The sequence below is a fragment of the Micropterus salmoides genome, unplaced genomic scaffold, assembly GCF_014851395.1.
Source record: "Micropterus salmoides isolate LMB-PRFRI ecotype aquatic unplaced genomic scaffold, ASM1485139v1 Ms_hic_scaffold_15, whole genome shotgun sequence".
Classification (NCBI taxonomy): domain Eukaryota; kingdom Metazoa; phylum Chordata; class Actinopteri; order Centrarchiformes; family Centrarchidae; genus Micropterus; species Micropterus salmoides.
In genome coordinates, this window is record NW_024040596.1 from 9922038 (window position 1) to 9940529 (window position 18492).

The 18492-nt window shown below is 39.4% G+C and overlaps 1 protein-coding gene across 4 annotated transcripts in view; it reads right to left on the bottom strand.

Moving 5' to 3' along the window:
* The window catches only part of epha3 (eph receptor A3), a 99242-nt gene that overhangs the window by 27029 nt on the left and 53721 nt on the right, over positions 1–18492 (bottom strand). For 3 of the 4 annotated variants that reach the window (XM_038720252.1, XM_038720256.1, XM_038720255.1), the window contains exons 5-10: positions 17035–17394; positions 10633–10757; positions 3893–4055; positions 3379–3484; positions 2839–2903; positions 1101–1226 (exon numbers count right to left, since the gene is read on the bottom strand). In XM_038720252.1, coding sequence (XP_038576180.1) covers positions 1101–1226; positions 2839–2903; positions 3379–3484; positions 3893–4055; positions 10633–10757; positions 17035–17394 — 945 coding nt within the window. The remainder of the gene's footprint in view (positions 1–1100; positions 1227–2838; positions 2904–3378; positions 3485–3892; positions 4056–10632; positions 10758–17034; positions 17395–18492) is intronic. The other variant, XM_038720254.1, reaches the window with a different exon arrangement.

Below are 18492 nucleotides of genomic sequence, written 5' to 3' on the forward strand. Positions count from 1 at the left end.
TTCTGGCTGTCCTGACAGCTTTACAGTGTGGAGGGCTGGTGGGACTCTGGAGACCGGCATGCTGTTATGTGCTGTGTCCTTTAGTCTCCATCTATTCTGCCTGCACTCTACATGAATCACAATGCGTTACCCTCCCATCTGCACTCCTGCTCAAGTTATCAGAGTACCTGAGGAGAGGAGGAGAGGAAGCTCTTTTTTCACTGTTGTGATCATTAGACTGAGTTCAGAATTAGAGCATCAGGAAATTTCCTATGGGAAATAAAAAGAAAAAAAATGAAGAGTGGAAAGGTAGAAATGAACCAACTGAAGGTGAGCAGGACACTTTCTAATTTCACCATCTCTCCCTCCATCATAGAGGAGGGCTGAAAAGAAGGGACCTCAAGCTGGGGCATTAAATGCCTCTCACTCCCAGCTGTGCAGTATATGGCACAATGTAGCCTGCTGCGATGAAAATGTAGATATGTGGGAACTCTAACATTTTCTATATGTGGTTGAGCACTTGGTGTGTCTTTGTCATTTAAATAGAGCGTGAAAGGGTAAGATAGTATGAGGTGAGAGTCAGAAAGAAGTGGTTAGGGAGAGGAAGAAACCATCTATTTCTCTTAATGTACTTTCTAGCACGCTTTTTTTATGTTCATCCATCCATCAATCGTCAACTGCTTATGCTGCATACAGGGTCGTGGGGGGCTGGAGCCAATCCCAGCTGACATCGGGCGAAAGGCGTGGTACACCCTGGACAGGTCACCAATCCATCACAGCTTTTTTTATGTGGAATAACATTTTAGTAGTTATATTTTCTGCACTGATAAATTTTTTCTTTGATGACCCTAGTAAACCCGTGAGCTGATTTATTATAATTTATGTCCCTACTTTAATCAATGAGGTTATAGTTAATTGTTAATATTCAGAGAATTTTAAGTAGACAGCGACGTTCGCTAAATATTCTAATTAAAGCTATCTACAACAGTCTTGTTCCCAAAGAACGTTAGTATTACAATAAACTAAATGCATCATTTTGCAAAGTACCATCAGTCCTAGTTGAATTTAGCTTCTGTGTATGCAGCAAACTCTGGTCAAGTGTTTCCTTTGTCCGTTCTCACCTGCTCCCACCACTTTATCGATGGCGATGCAGGAGGCATCCAGCTCCTTAGCAAACTCGTGCACAGCCTGGCTCGGGTCCTCATATGTGTGGGGGTCTACATAGGTCCTGATACCCGGCAGACGCACTGCAGCACCAGATAGAAGGTAACATTAGTAATCTGTGTCTCTACATGTACAACATTGGAATGACTTTCTCAGGACAAACGAACTTGCTAGTCCTCAGCTTTACTATGACAAACAGAGATATAAAACATATTGATGATTAGTGATGATAAGTCTATTGTTTACACCGAACACTGCACAACTACTCTGAAGATGATGTAGTTTCATTGTCTCAATAATGGAGTTTGGGTGAAGAATTTCCTTCAAGTAACAGATCAGTATGGACTTGCAACAGGAGTAAATCATGTGTTAGAATAACAGCGGCTTACAGATGCTGCAAAGTTGAACAATATGGCATACCTCCAAATAGAAAAGTTTGTTTAAGTTAATCCCAATCAGGACATTCATGGCCAGATGCACAGACAGTCGGCAATGTGCAGCTTATTTGTAATGCAAACACAAATAAACTAACAAAGAATAACTTAACATTTTTGTGAGATACAAATATAAAGATATAAAGTGATAAACTAAATCAAATCAGCATAAAGACAGTTTGTCAAAGGGTAGGTTCACATTTTTGCAAAAGTTGCTCTTTATTTTTTCTCAGACAGTGTTTCTTTGCTTAACTGTGGTGGAGGGATAGTAAGACAAAGAGGGAAACTGGACCAAAAAGACTAAAGTAACTTTAGAAGATACATGATTTGTCAGAGCATCATATTAACTTTGGCTAATCTTGAGAATACGCTTTTGCATAGAAAGAAAACTTATGTTGCTTTACAGCTAGTATGAGCATGACGAACAATCACAGTGACCAAAAAACATATTAATTTAAGAAAAACTTTTAAAAAAGTGAACCTATCCCTTAAGTAATAAAGTTGTACTTTATGAGTCCCTGTGGACAAATTTATGCTGTGTATTTGACCATCCAAACTATTCATAAAGCAGCAGACAGCTGCATTTGAGTGTCTGGGGAGTTGGGGGGTCAATACCTGGGTCAAGGTTAAGAGTAGGAGTATCCATAATAAATAGCACATTGTATACGAATAAAGGAGAACAAGCAACACGGAGAGAGCAAGGTGGATTTGAAAATGAGAGATAGATATAGGATATTTCTTTAAACCTGTCGTCAACTATGTTTATGTATGTTTATCCACATCAGGGGATATGTTGTTACTTTGGCTATTTTACACATTGGTCCAGAGTCATGTGAGTGAGACTTTTTTTGCAACTGGTTAAAAAAATGTATCAATGGAAAGGACTTTTCTCTGGAGTAAACACTATAATAAGAGAATGTTTGAACCTTAAGTCTCAGTACTTGCTGTAGCTGGCTGGGAGAACAGCCTGAACTTGTTCCCTTTCCAAATGAAGCCTCTAGGATTGGTTTGCAAATGGACCGAGAAACCTCCTTCTCAACATGGTCTCGGTCCGATTACTGTCTTCTCATATGACCAAACGAACCGAAGTAAAAGGGGAAACCACTTCTAGCTTGGAAATTGGTGTGTGAAAACATCTCCCTGATTGTAACTATCAAACTATCTATAATGTAACTACCTAGTTGTATTTCTACTCAGTGAATAGTAAAGTGCAGAAAGGATAGACAAAACCAATGTCGGGAAAACAGAGTCCAGTACTTACAGTGGCCGTTACCAAAGTGCAGTCTTTTCTCATCAGGATGTTTGGATTTGCTGTGGCAACAAAACCTGCCAATCCAAACATAAAAAAGGTCATAAGTAGTGCCACATCACCCAATGAGACCATTGGCCCAGCTTGGACGCTAGCAAGAGCTATGTGTCTGCGTTTGTGTGTGTGTGTGTGTGTGTGTGTGTGTGTGTGTGTAATCCCAGCTGTTATAAGGCAAGAGAGGAGCAGTAAGTCTTATAATGAGCCATGGATTTATACTCTCTCTGACTGCCAACTTCAGCACACACACACACACACACACACACACACACACACACACACACACACACACACACACACACACACACACATACTTCATAATAGATAGGAATTACAGAGGAGAAATAGAATAGAATAAAATAGAATAAAATTAGTAGGATGTGTTGTAAACAGTTAAATGGTTTTGTATTTTGAAAAATACACACACAGAGAGACAGAAAAGAATAACTGTGATTGGAGGAGAAAATACTCAAGTCAAGTGAATGGTGGACAGACCTGCCAATCAAGACATAGAGCAGCACAGTGAGCAGAATGATGGCCACAGCAGAGGAAATGGCGATCAGAACAACCTGGCTGCTCTCACTGGAGATGGAGAAGGCTGCTGAAAGACAGACAGCAGCAAGTAATGAGCAGTGTTTTTTTTAAATAACAAACTCATTAAAATGCACTCATTACATATCTTCCAGTCCTACTTCACTTACGACTGTATATTATCAATATGAAATATTAATTTGATTTAATAGAATATATTCCTTTACCATATGAGGTTATTAAAAGTACAAGTTTCTCTGAGGTCACCTTACACAATATGTAATAAAATACATCTGAAAATGACATGCTTTCACAGCCTTAATCTCACCTTGTAGTAATAACTAAACAAAACAAGACACAACTGAACATATCTAAGAAAACAATAAATCTAAGTTGTAGATCCTTCATGACAATAAAGTAAAAGATGAACAATAGTTCAGTTCAGTACAATAAAACTTCTATTCTGTGCTGAACTTACAGTCAGGGCTGGTCTCAAACTGGAAACTGGGGCTGCTGGCTCCATATCCGGCAGCGGTACGAGCTCTGATCTGCAGCAGGTAGGCGGTGTTGGGCTTCAGACCATTCAGACTCACATTACAACCCCGAGCACGGAGGATGGTGTAACTGGTCTCCTGCTCCTCCTGTGAGACAAGGAGGACAAAGGAAAAGTGTGACAGAGAATGGAAGATATTTGTGAAACACTTTTTTGTGTGGAAAATACTACAATTTAGTCAGATTTTGAACTATTAATAATAAAATACAATAACTCAACATAGTATGCATTATGTGCATGTACATTTTGACACAAATGCCCACACAAACATCCCAAGCAGTTTGGCAGCTTTCTTTCCAATCTGAAGAATTATGCCTTTAATTTTTTACGACTTCTCTCCTACTGATCTCCACTGATAACACAACACGAGGATTTACACAGCAAGTCTGCATTCAGCACATTGTTTCCAGATGTGGAGGGAAGAAAAGAGGTGGAGAAAAGATGGGAGGGCAGGAGGTAGATGAGGTAGTGGAGAAAAGATAGATGGTAGCCCTTTGATTTTTGACGCTATGCAGTGGCATTTCCAGTTAGGAAAATAAGGGGTCCCAATCCAATAGTGTTGTTGGAATGAAGCTGCAAATATTCTATAGATTTATTATTATGCTATTTTATTTTTATGTTATTTTATGCAGGAGTGGGCTCAATGATTGCCAGGTGTTACTTTTATAGATATACAGACATCAGGGAAGAAAAATAACAAGAATGATATACAAATTTAAAAGCATTTTTAACCCTAGTTCGACAATTTCTTTTAGCAAAGATGCCATAAGTAGAAGTTCATAAATGTGAAAATAAAATACAATAGCTACTGCAATAGCAATTAGACTGTTAGACAGCCTGTCACTATCAGGACAAGATAGGAGGCACAGCATAACATAACTGAGCACCAGCATTAAAACAAGGAAGAAAAATTATTGCTTGAATACCAATAGATGTAAAACCAAATGTTGTGTTTCTCTGTGCCTCATAATGTGTTTGAATTGTCCAGGGTGAAAGTTGCTGAGTCAGTCCATGCTGCACATAGGTTTGCAATCACGTTTTTATTGACCGAATTCAATGCTATGAAACAAACTGTTAAAAGGGGGGAAAATAGGACATGGCCGATCCTAAATCTTAATGACAACCTATTGGGGATGATTTCAACAATCTTGAAAATGAGCAACGTGTTTTGCAACATAGCCGAGCTCATAAAAATCATTCAAGGCCAAATCATGTACAGGCATAGTCAAATCCTCATTTTATAGACCCAGTTAGAAGGAGGCACTCATTGGTACAGGCAACGGCACACACACATGTAGACATTCATAAAGAAACTTCCCTACCATTAATGGAGTGGATCAGAATTTTATGGTGCACAAAGCTTTTTAAACTGCTATATGTGTGAGAAGGTAACTGATACACCAGAGCTGCGCTGGGACAACTCTTCATCACAGCTATAAATCTACTTACAGCTTGTCACCGTTCCGCGTTCAGGACAGCATGTGATCCCCTGAAAATCACACACAGGTGTGGTACAAGCACCTTTGTGTGTGTATATGTGTGTATATGGGTGTGTGATACAGAAAGAAACTCAGGTCAAACACCTCTCTTTTCTGCACACTGCAGCCCGACAAGCTATGTGTGTCTCACCAGAACACTTCTAGAATTTAATATGGCCTCTGCGCTGCGTTCTGCTTTTGACAATCTAAACAAAGCCGTAGTAAATTATAGCTTGTATAACACACACACACACACACACATAGATGCAAACTCATACAGACCCCAAAACAGAAGATGTACAGCAGAAGTCTTGTAAATACAGTGTTTCAGCCTGCATTCCTTCCATCTGAGACTAAATAAACAGCCCAAATTAAAGTGGATTTGAAGCTCTCTCTCTCTGCTCTTTAGATTACAGTGATAAAGCATGCAAAAACAATCAGCAATGTGTATTCCCAGAAATTATATTTTTACAAAGTACACTTGAAATGCCTTATCGCCTGTAGTGTGTGCTTTAGCCAGTTAAAGTGACTAAGAGATCATCCGGTTAGCATGGGATTTCCAAAGGTGAAACACCTCCTCTTCTGGGACGCTTTCTGGTTAGGAATTCCCAAGAATATCACCAAACATTCCCCAAGAATTCCCACATATAGGAGACATAGGTCGGAAACAGCCTCTGGTTTCATGACCATGTGAAACACTGGCAAGTATGTGTTGGTGGAAAGAGCAGTGCGGGCAAAGACAGAAGCAAAAGACATGTTATTGAAAGAATAATGAGCTGCAAGGGTTTTCTTGGCATGAGCCATGTCTGCTACTAATATTATAAACCTCTTCAGAGTACCATCACTTTATTTGAGATTTGAGATTTCAGTTCACCTCTAAGATACATCTGCCTCCTGACAAACATAATAAGAAATATGTGTGAAATGACTATTTCTTAAGTAATTTATATAAAAACTAGTCTTAACATAAATACATCATCATCATTTATTTTAGCAGTAGAAATGCATTACTCAGCAGGACTGCATGAAAGAAAGTTGTATGGGGGAGGAAGTATTTTCAAGTACTTAATCATTAAAATCTTAAACTAAAGATTCAGAGTACTAGATCACTTTTGTTATTTTAAGCCCTGGAAAATATACTAATAAAGATCTTGGAACATATCTGACCTTGCAGTGAGCTTAACATTCCCTTCTTTTACATAATGTCTAACTTCACCATAGATTTAGGTTTATTCCTACAGTAACTCGTGTTTTTTCTGTCATCAGCACTGTGATTACATATTTTGACAAACTTTGAGAGGTTTGCCTTAGTTAAAATTTATCATAACATATAGTGACGTACATTTTGTTGTAGCTACTTAGCAGTGAGTTAATGATATTTGGTATAAATATAATTTAGTGCATCAGTCCCAAACGCAGTTTTCTTTCTTTTTTAGTTTAAGTTCCCCTTAAGCCAAACATATAGCAATGGAAATGTGACCAATCCAGGTGTTTTTTCATGTAACTTTAATTATTTAGTTCTGTGGTAAGTTAACCAAACCCCTACTTCCCAAGTAAATTTTAAATGGTTATAAAACATAAAACTCCCCGTAGGTTTTGTCACTTATTTTGTGTCATTTTGACAATTTTGAAAACAACAGATGCTATAAACATTCAGGGTTATCTATGCTGCTAACCTGCTACTGCCTCACTTAGTGTTGACATGGATTCGCCCAGAGACTTAACATAATTGATGTTTTGGCATGCAAGTGAAATGATCTATTGGGTGCACATAGAAGATTGTGAAGTCTATGTTTTCATCAGTTGGCAGGAAATGTTACACAAACTGGTCAAAGTCAAATCAGCACTTAGTATTAATAGAGACATGAGATTAAATGACTTGTGACGATTAATATTTGTGTTCTGCCTCATACTCACACTGGAAAAGCCCTAGGCTATACAGATGAAATAACTCAACTTTTAAAATGCCCCTCTAAGTCGGCAATACTTTGACCCCAGAAATCTTTTGGTCCATTGAGTAATTCATCTACTATACAGAAATATTTTGCTTTGAATGATGTTGTGTGGTTGTTGGCGAAATGCTCACTTTTCTCCATTAAGAGAAGCTGGAGGCACCGGTCAATTGCTATTGGATTACATGATAATGTACACTGTGAATGTCTGTTTAAACTTGTGTAAATAAAGACAGAGAAAGCCACAAACACAGAAAAGTCTGGCCAATGCTGCAAATCTGAACATCTTCTTCTTGCTAAAAGCTCTCGTTTAATCTCTGCCAGTCTGGTTTTGTGTTCTGTGTCACCATCCTGTTTACGTGTATATGCAATTATGTCTGAGTGTCTCTGAAAGCCTCTTTCTGTCTCATAAGTGAGTCATGGTGTGGTCTTGGTGAGGGAAATTTCGACTTTTGTCCTTCCATGGCCTTGATCCTTGGCATGCTAGAGGCCCTCAGCGTCCCTCTGCTTGCCACACGAAGAGGCCTCTATCCTGGGTGGTTATGGGGGTCTCCCTTGGTTGTCCCAGTTTGCTCTTCTGCATGGAAGAGCCTTTTGTCTGGAGTTTGAAATCCCTGGGTATGTATGGCTGCTGTGGAGAATCCTCTGGGAACTTGGTTTGTGCTCGTGTGTGTGTGTGTGTGTGTTTGTTTGTGTTTCTATCCCTGAGTGTCTCTGTAATTCCTGAGAGACAGTGTGATTAACAGGGATCAGTGCAAAGATCCAGATATCTTTCTTCCTTAGACTCCACACTTTCTTTCCCCGTATCCTCTTTTAATGAATATGCATTTGTGAACATTTGTGTGTGATTGAAAAACCACAGTTTGGAGAATTAGACCTGCAGTGAGCTCTGACCCAGTATCAGTCATTAACTTTTCCTCTCGCTGTTTTCCGGCCTTGTTTTAGCATCTTAGGTAAGGATGGCTGAGCAGGGAACAGAGTTTAGAGAGGAAACGGCTTCTGTCGGCCTACTAATCAAGAGATTAGGGGCCACCGTTAGCATTCAAGCAAACTGTGATCTGGGACACACATATACACACATACACACTGAATCTACCGAAGTGATTAAACTTGCATCCACGGCTAATTTCACCATCAAATGTCAGCCATAGCACAGCATTGGTGCTGAAAGCCAGTGTAATTCGTTCTGCACTAATTTCCCTCACAGAGGATTGAGCGACCCCACAGACACATTTACTGTCTGCCATAAAACTTGTCTCCATTAAGGAGAGGAGGACAGGATGAGAAATAGAGGGAGAGAAGAAAAGAGGAGATGAGGTAAATAAAAGGGAAAAAAGGAGGAGTAAGAAACACAAGAATGAAGACAGAAAGAAAAACAAGAAGAGAGGTTAGACATAAAGAAGCAGAGGGGAAAAGGAGGAGTGGCTTTCTGTAATCAAAAACATCGCTTTCATGCCATTTTCATAGAGCGAAACAGCTTGTTTAGCACTTTTGTATCACTGTCTTTTGTAACAAAGTAGAATATAATTTCATATAAGACAATATTTGTATTCAACTCTATTTTAATCCTGCTCTAAGACTGATATTAAGAAGTATTTATGGTATATACCATACAGTGTCATATTCCATCATATTTCAGTAAGAACACACAAGAAGAAAGAGGAAGCCATATTAGACTATATAGACAAGACTATATTATATATTATATTATTATATTGCGTATGATGAATTTTACCATCCCCAAAAATTTCAACTAATTCACAACAATCCAGCAAACACTGCACTTAAATTTGTCACAATGGAAATTAGTGTATGTGCATTCTTGCCTAATTTAAAACGATTAATATCATTCCCGTATCTATCCAGTAAATATAGCAGCCACAGGAACAGTGATAGGCAGTGAGGCAATTTTGGCATAGTGGCCGCACTCTGTATTGTAACTTTAGTCAAAAAAGCATTTTCCACCATACGCAATCATCCCATTCATGTGCACTAGGAGCTAACAAGACATAAGCCAGCGTTTGCGCCCAGTGAACAACTTTCACAGGAATTAATGGTTTGCCATATTGGAACTCAGTATCCAGTCCTCCTTACACATTCATGGGTGAAACAGCTAGTGTAACGGAAGCCAGCGAGGCTGTGCAGTGTGTAAACCTCACTCCCAGACACCTTAGAGGTCCAGTGTGTAATATTTCTGGTGATCTATTGACAGAAATGCTATATAAGATCCATAACTATGTTTTCAGTGGTGTATAAAGACCTTACATAATACACTGTTATGTTTCTGTTACCTTAGAATGAGCCATTTCAATCTACATAACCGCTTGTCCCCCTTACATGGATGTTGCCATGTTTCTACAGTAGCCCAAAACTCTCTACAGGGAGTCATTATGTTCTTCTTGTAGAATTCACTACATTGAATCCGTACATTTGAAGAAGAAGAAGAAGTAATAATAAACAGCAGGGATCGCAAATAAGTTTTGCATCGGAGCAATTTTTTAATTTGTTCTCACCCACCATCTAATTTCATTAGATGGTGGGTGAGAACATGGCAAAATAATTAAACTCCATGTTATTGTGTTTGGTTAGCTCAGTTGGTAAAATGCAAGATTCTCACCTAGAAAGTTGTGAGTTTGATTCCCTTGTTGGGAAAAATTTGTTTTTTTCTGTCCTCAACAAATTCATTATTAAGCAACTGTTTCACATGCTCACAATAAAGCATGTGTGTGAGTTCCGTATCATCAACCTACCGACGCCTTTTCATTTCTCCAGTATCTCCAGGCAGAGGACAGAGAGGATTATGTGAGCAACTGTTGCGGTCATGACTGACAGCACCTCTGACAGTTGGCTAGATGCCACTAAATCATACACACTTAACCTTTAAGAGATGCACTGTCGACCAATGTTAGTACACATGGGTTTTAGCCTCCTCTTCAGCATGTCCGCCTCCCATACCAGGTCCCAGGTTCGAGTCAGGACCGTGCAGTACAATCTCGGAGAACCGTTACATTAGCCTGACTTTGTCCAAAGGTGACAATTATTACCTACTAGCAACTCCAACTCTGTACACGTTGCCTGTAGCCTTGTATTTACAGCACAGATGGACACTGGTTTCAATCTTCTCATCAAACTATCTGCAATTATTTCCCAAACTATGAAAAAGTACAATCAATGATGCTGCCTTGCTCAAAGGGAGGTGAGGTAAAGCACTAACAGTGATATATTCTGCACCAACCTTTTCGTAGTATTTGATCTCATAATCGAGGATAATGCCGTTGGGTCTTTCAGGCTCCTGCCAGGACAGGGAGACACTGTTTCGAGACGTCTTCTCCTTTTTGATTACTGTTACCGGGGAGGGAGCTGGGTGGGAGACATAGACAGAAACAGAGTGAAAGAGAGAGAGAGAGTGAGTTCCTTTATAGTGAGGTTCAGTGGAAGTTCAGTCTCCGGTGTTGTATCCTGGCAATTGTCTATGGTTCCTGTTAGCCTAATTCAGTTTACTGCCAAGTGGGGCTACATTGTAGGCTGCAGCCCACGGCAGGTATAATGAGACGATATACACTAAAGCAAACAGTGGCGTGTGTTTAAATGCACAGACACACACACACACACACACACACACACACACACACACAGACTTAAACACATATAGAGTGAGATGCAGCAGATTAAAACTATCAAATAAAAACTATTCATTTGACTTTTCAAGTGTAATGAATCAATGTATTACAGTTTTATACTGTTTATACTGTTAGTGGCAGTCTCTTAAAATATATACCCAAATCTCTGTCTTTAAAGAAACCTTTTCAGATTAAACCTAACTTTGAAGTACATTTTCTTCTATTTTGCTACATTAGATTATTTGTGTTATAACTCAAGCAAGTATTGACTGAATAAAAGTGGAATTGTTTTTAATTAAATTTTAATATGTATTTATGATTCTAAAAAGGCTGTCTGCTTAAGAAAAAATATAAGAATAAGTATTTTCCAGAATAAATGCAGGAAAATAGAGACACTAAAAGCAGAATTTACCATCAGACACAGAAAAGACTGCCAGCTCAAGATAATTATCTCTGGGAGGAATCACTGGCTACTTTCATCAAAATAAAGAAAAACATGGCTGGTTACCATGTTAACTGTGTGCAGAGCTCTTGAGAATATTAAACACATATGAAATATCAAAATCATTTATTACGTTTCACACAAAGACATTACTTCAATTCCTGCTTATATTGCTTACTTGAGACTACTCTCAAGTACTCTCCCAAAAAAATAGGGGGCAGCATATCACATATCAGCTCATAACTGCTGCTATCTGCCATTAGCTAGTTAGCTCAGGGAGCCCAGAAACTAACTTAGAGGTCTTATTAACTGGCTGAGTGCCAAATGAGCACCAGAAACTGAGCCGGATTAGGGGGCAATGAAACCGAGCTCAGCAGGGAAACACAGCCAGTAATGTGTATTTTTAATTTGAAACCCTTTAAAGGATTGCTTTCCCTTTCCCTCACTACTGGCACCGTCCCTTTTGGTTTGGTGCTTTCTCACTCGCCAATCTTCCTCGCCAATCTTTCACCCATGCATCGCCTTGCCTCGGGGAGTTCACATGGTCCCAATCTAGTAATCCAGCACATCCCTCCCTCTATCAGGCCCTGCACCGCTCCCTCATTCTGTCTCTCTCCCTTCACTCCCTTACTCATTTCCCTTTTTTACTGCTCTCTAATTGCCAGGCAGCTCCGGGGCCAGCCCGGCATCCGAGGCATCGACTTTTAATTTTATTAGACCACAGGAAAAAACATGTTTGTCTTTGAAATGTTCGAGCCTTTCTTGATTGTGATTATATAGCTGCAGAGTGTGTCTGTGTGTGTTTCCATGCATATACTTGCATGTATTTCCGCGGGAAGTTATTTTTTCTCCTGTAATGAATCCAGATGGGGAGAATCTGTTTCTATACCCCCTGCTCCTCCTCTCCTCCTCTCCCTCTGGTTCTGATAGCGGGGTGAGGCTTTGCTTTTTATTGGCTCTGTGGTTTATGGTGGTAATGATTTACTGTGTCTAGGCCGCTTGGAGGCAGCTTCAAGTTCCTCTCCTCCTCCTTCTTCCTTCTCCTCGCTTCCCTCTGACTCTCTGCATGCAAGCACTTAATTTGCTGTCACTCTGTTTCTGTCTGTGGTATAACTGTAAAACTGACACAGCATACTAGGCACATATTGGCCTTAAAAACTGGCCTTCAGTGTCATTCATCCTGTGATATGAGGGACACGATGCATCTATTAGTAGTAATAAGTGATTCAATGAACAAAGATGCTGCCCGATAGCTCAAAAGCATTGCTAAAATCTTATTTTGGCAGCCTGCATCACAGACTAGCCTATACATCTCTACACAAACACATTGGTCAATGCCAAAACTTAATTTCAACTGTCAGTTGTTTGCTTGTCATCACTCTCTTGATCTGCATCTCAATCTTCTAACCACAATATTTTGTTTGTACACTCTCTTGAACTGCACAGCTATTGATCATCACCATCTTCAAACTTCAGGAATACATTATTGATGTGTGAACACATAGCCTACTACGATGAAATATTGATGAGAGTGAAGCAATTGGTTTCCCTATGTTTCAATGTGGTCACTGTTAACTACATCATCATATCAATAAACAGGTGAAGAAGGGATTTACACAGGCGTGTATTTACAGTATACTATATTCTTCTCTCAAACCCACTCTTCCAAGGTCAGATACAGTTCAGACTGTTGATATTAGACTCCTCTAAATGTGGATCACATTTACTCTGTTGTTAGCATAGTTATGACAATGAGCGGAGGGCAAAGGAGGTGGAAGGTGGAGAGCTATCTGACAGCACCTTGACAGCACTGCCAGGACACACTGCTCCTTCCCAGGGAAACACTTAATCCGGCTTTTAACAGCTTTGGCATCTGTATGTGTGTGTGTTTATGTGAGAGAAAGTGTATAGACGGGTGGGGCGAGTGCACTGACATACCTAATCCTTGTAAACTCTCAGGGCTGATGAAGAGTGTGCAGCTGCAGGCTAAGATATTTGTGTGTGAGAGAGAGAGGACTCTGTGTGTGTGTTTGCTTCTATGTGTGTGTGTGCTTGATCTATAATATGGAAAGACCAAGATCCATCTCTTCTGATGATCACTCAAACATTAAAGATGGTTTTCAATATTCAGAGCACACTCAGCCCTCTTAGTGTTCATAAGTCCTCTTCAAATCTAATATATATTCTGATCGCAGAGAGAATCCCTCTGACTAACCGCACACTGATTATAGTGCTGCCAAAGATCCCAAAGTCTTGCCAAACCATTTTGTCTTTTTCATTTGGATTGTCTTTACTTAAAATTTGTAGCTTTTCATCCCAATTGGCCTTTCTCACTTATCTTCAGCCTTTGTGCACGTATGTGAACAAACACACACACACACAAACATAAAATCTGTATTTAGTACTCATCACTGTCTTGTCACTTTAAAGAGGTCATGTCTGGACCTTGTCACATATAATACAGCCAGGCCTGTGACAAAACAGAGCGAATACATCCCATATCTGCCTGTATATGAATTGTGTGTATACACAATCGTTAACATTAGCATATTTATTACACTGACAAGTTTTTCCTTTAGAGAGCTTACATATGTATGATTGAGTGTATATATTTGTACACTGTGGGTATGTGTATGTTTGCACTTGAGTCTTTCTCCCAGAAAACTCTAAAGCTATATGCTGTACAGTCATCATTATAATTGCTAATCACAGAAAAGGAGTCCTTCACTAAATAAGCAAAAACATGTGGAAACACAATACCACTTTCTTTTTTATATGTAGCAATGTGTCTCTGAGTCAACAGCTGCTACAGTATCAAACATAAAGGCACTTCAACAGCACTTCACTCATCCAGAATCTTCACTGTTTTGTAATGACTAAGGAACTGAAGATGTTTTTACAGTGTAAACCGTATAACTTAGTAAGCCCAGCACAGCCTAAATAGAGAAGCTGTCAAGAAAGCACCCTCCCTCTCCTTTCCCTGCAAGTTGTGTTGAGCACTGTAAAGGTGTGAGGTTATTCTTATCACTGAATACTTTTCACAACTCTAGCTGCACTGTTTTAATATTCATAAACTTAAGTTAATACTCTTTATTTGACCTTTTCAGTGATCATGCTAGAACCAGTCATCCGAACAGATTTGTTCTTAAGTGGCTTTTACGAGTGATTTAGGAGAACTTGCAGCATTCGCCAATTTTCTCGTACTTTGAATTTTTCCTAAGGCATGAGCACAATTTACGAGTGCTTTTAGGAGTTATGTGCAATTAAAATTAATTAAAACATTTTTCACTAATGGATTGTCTTACTTGGAAGTAATTTTGAGAAAATTCTATACATTATACATCTATACATTGCACTCCATAATTATGTTGACGCCACAGTATGCAATATAAATATGAACATTGCAAACTGCAAAACGACTTAAATGATGCACTAATTGAAGGTTAATTTGTCTCCGTATATAATAAGCTGGGAGTGTAATCTTTTGGATGCCTTAGCTCGTCAGGCTCTTGGAAGAGAGTGACAGTGTGCTGAAATATTGGAGACAGATGAATGGTTGTTGACGCGGTTTAGAATACCACAGGCTCTGAAAGTGTGAAACTTGTTAGAGCCGCAACCCCACAGACAGACACACAGATCCGACCCTATGCCCTTAATTCCACTGCTGACACTGTTAAAAATGATAGACTTTCCTTTATGGATCTCCGAAAGCAGGACTTCAATCTTCTAAATCAAAGTTCTTCTTTTCACTCTTCAATGTCATTTTCATGAATGAACACTTCCTGACTTACGAGCGAGGACATGTAGCTTTATGTGGTTTTATTGGGGCAATAATTATGCAAATTGAAAGAGAAGGGGCATTTGCTAAATCTTGCATGGCAACCTCGACGAGCCCACAGCACAAAAAAGTAAGAGAAATTTAAGAGAAGAATACAAAAATGTTCTTGTATGAGGCCCAATCTTTTTAATAATGCCGTGTATTAATTGAAGAAATTGTGACATGTCCTGAGTGAGTGTATTTACACCCATAATGCGCCTGTAGTAACCTGTAAATCAAAGCAATTCTTATGCCCATGAAATAAAGCAGGTACGAGGCGGTGCCATGTCTGTGTTCTAATCAAAACAAACAAAGGGCTTGAAGCACAATGCAGGAATAAAAAACGCTCTTCAGAGAAATGGGGAAGCACACAATGATGGGTAGAAATAAAGGATCCTGCGTCCAGATGAAGAGAGACAGTAAAAAGAACAAAGTAAGAGATAGTGATTGAGAGGAAAAGTGAAAAAAAATAAAAAAGCACTGAACTGCAGACACAAAAACAAACAAAAACACAAAGGCAAACTTTGTAAGAGAACAGCCAAGGGAGAGCGAAATGGAAAATAATAAATTGATGTACTACAACGAGACCTTTATGCATTCCTTGCTAGAGTCAGGGATTTCTGAGGTTTGGTGTTTTCTACTGCAGCTAGATTTATTTTACTCTTGGAATTTCACAGCACCACATCCCTTTGCCTTCTTATTCTTCTAAGGACTGGATGTGTGGAGAGATATTTGTATAAAGGATTGATGGGAGTTTTAGGAGCCCATCCTCACATTAATAGTGTCTGTTAAAAGGATGAGATATTTTTTTGCAGAGCAGGAAGACATTCGATCCTGGTCATTAAACAAGAGAATAGTGGCCTGGGATCGCCTTGTAAATGTCCCGGGCTGATGGTTGGAGTGCATATGTTTGGAGCACATAAACTACAGGCTAGTGTATTATGCAGTAAGGATATTTAGACTGAGAAAGAGAAAGGGGTGCAGTATAGAGAGAGGTACTTGCATATTATCCATGTGTTAGGTAGTTACTATTGTTTTTTATTCACACACTTGCGTTATTACGCACAGTATGAAAAAACGCTTTTCTTCCTGCGTGGGTTTCATACCTTACCTTTCATACATATACTGCCTGGACTCATATGGTCTTGTACTTTACATTTTTAAGCCTATATAAAAGTTTTATGAAAACTTCATCTCAATTGAGCTGCTCAATCAGAAGATAATCTACTCAGTGAATATGGGGGAGTGGTTTAGATAAGATGATGATGTGGCTTATCATGCCTTGAAAACTCCTGACACTGCTAAACCAGGACTTGCAGAGAAAAGAGCTGCAGGAGGCATTTGTGTTGACGCTTCACTGAAGAAGACCACTGTCATCATCTATCATTTGACTCTATTGTCACTTCTCAGGCAATAAAACTGGACAATAAAGTTGTATTCATTTCACAACAATTTACACTTTTATTTTGGGGTGATATCAGTGTTTGAATGGTGCACAGAGGATAAAATGCCTAGAACGCAGCAGAACTGATTGTAATGAACACTAAACAGCAAGTCCGGAGGCTTTTGATTAAATTTTTGGGTAAATGTCTGGCTATTTTACTTGATGTGGTTCTTGTGTGGTATACACAGGATTTCTACTATACTCAGTAAAACCTGGACTGACTGAAACCTGGAGTGAAACCTGGACTTTAATAACATGATGCCTGATCTGAGCACATGCCTATTTCCATCTACCCATCTGCTGTGACATCTCACCGGCTTGGTTGGTGGTAATGGTGACAGCGGCGTACTGCCTCATCCTGGGGGCCAGCGGTGACACACCATTCTGCGCTTCAATCTCAAACGTGTAGTTAGTGTGGGCTAGCAGATCAGCCACCGTCACTGTGGTGTTGTGGAGGCCTGTGGCCCTTGGCAGAAAGCGAACATTGCTCCGGCAAGGCTCACAATGCTGGGCCCCACCGTTGCTGCCGTTAGCAGTAACACCACGACAGCGTTTGCAGAGGACAGTGAAGGTGATGTCCCTGCGCCCGCCACTGTCCTCCGGCCAGCTCCAGTCCAGGATAACTGAAGTCTCATTGATGGAAGAGATCACATTTCGAGGAGCTGAAGGAGGACCTGGTAAACAAAAAAGAGGCAAGATGTGAAAACCGGAGGAGGAGGTCATTGGAGAAAAGAAAGGTTTTGGGTGGGTAGAAAGAAGGTGATTAGTAAGAATATAGAAGAAAGAAAAGCAGTATCCACTTCAAACAGCAGACTGACATAAACTAAATTAGATTTAACAGCACAGTCTGCTGCCGAGAACAATACACAGCATAAGATGAACAAGATAGATTCACTTTTCACATTATACAATAAACAGAAGTTTGCCATGTTAAGTTTTACAGCCAATGTAATGCAAATTCTTTCAAATGCAAAATAATCTAATCTCTCAGCAAAGTTTGCTCTTATTCAGTAACGCATTATTCATAGATGTAATGTATATGTTGTGACACCTGGAAGATGCCAAACAGTGACCAAACGGGAGTTAAATGCCTTATCCAAACAGTTTTCCAGACAGACTATCTCCATTGCATGGGATCTTTAAATTGCAAAAGTAGTGTACCTACTTGGATTGCATTTAACAGAGTTGTTATAATCTGTGCAATGTTTACTCAAGTACCTCTGTCATTGCACTTTAATTGTGGTACAGTGTAATATCAGGGTTACGTTAATATGAGCCTGCGTATATTATCACAGTATGTTTCTGCTTCCCTCTCTGTTTCTGAGAGAAAAGAGAAAATCATGGAACGGGCTCTTTCACAAAAAAAGTCTCTGTCAAAGTCAGACTGACATTTAAAAGTAAAAACAGCTTATTACAAACAGATCCCTCTGAATATTTCCAGATTTTTATATCAAAGCTATGACTGTAATTACATGGAGGACAAAACAAAGCTGCCAAATAACTCTGTTGAGAACTTGCATGAGGAGGAGGGAAAGAGATTGAAATGGGCTTAGTGGATTGTGTCTTGAGATAAAGTGCTTTGTTTGGTTTGTTTGACTTGACAAGAATTTACTTCACTCGCAAACTATGCATAGCTCCTGTCTTGGTAGTCTGCATAACCATCATTGACTGTATTTGTGCACAAGAGAAATAAAAATAAAAATATACCAGATGTTCAGATGTAGAGAAGATCTGATAATGACATTAGGGTATCTGCAAGTCTCACAAATCTA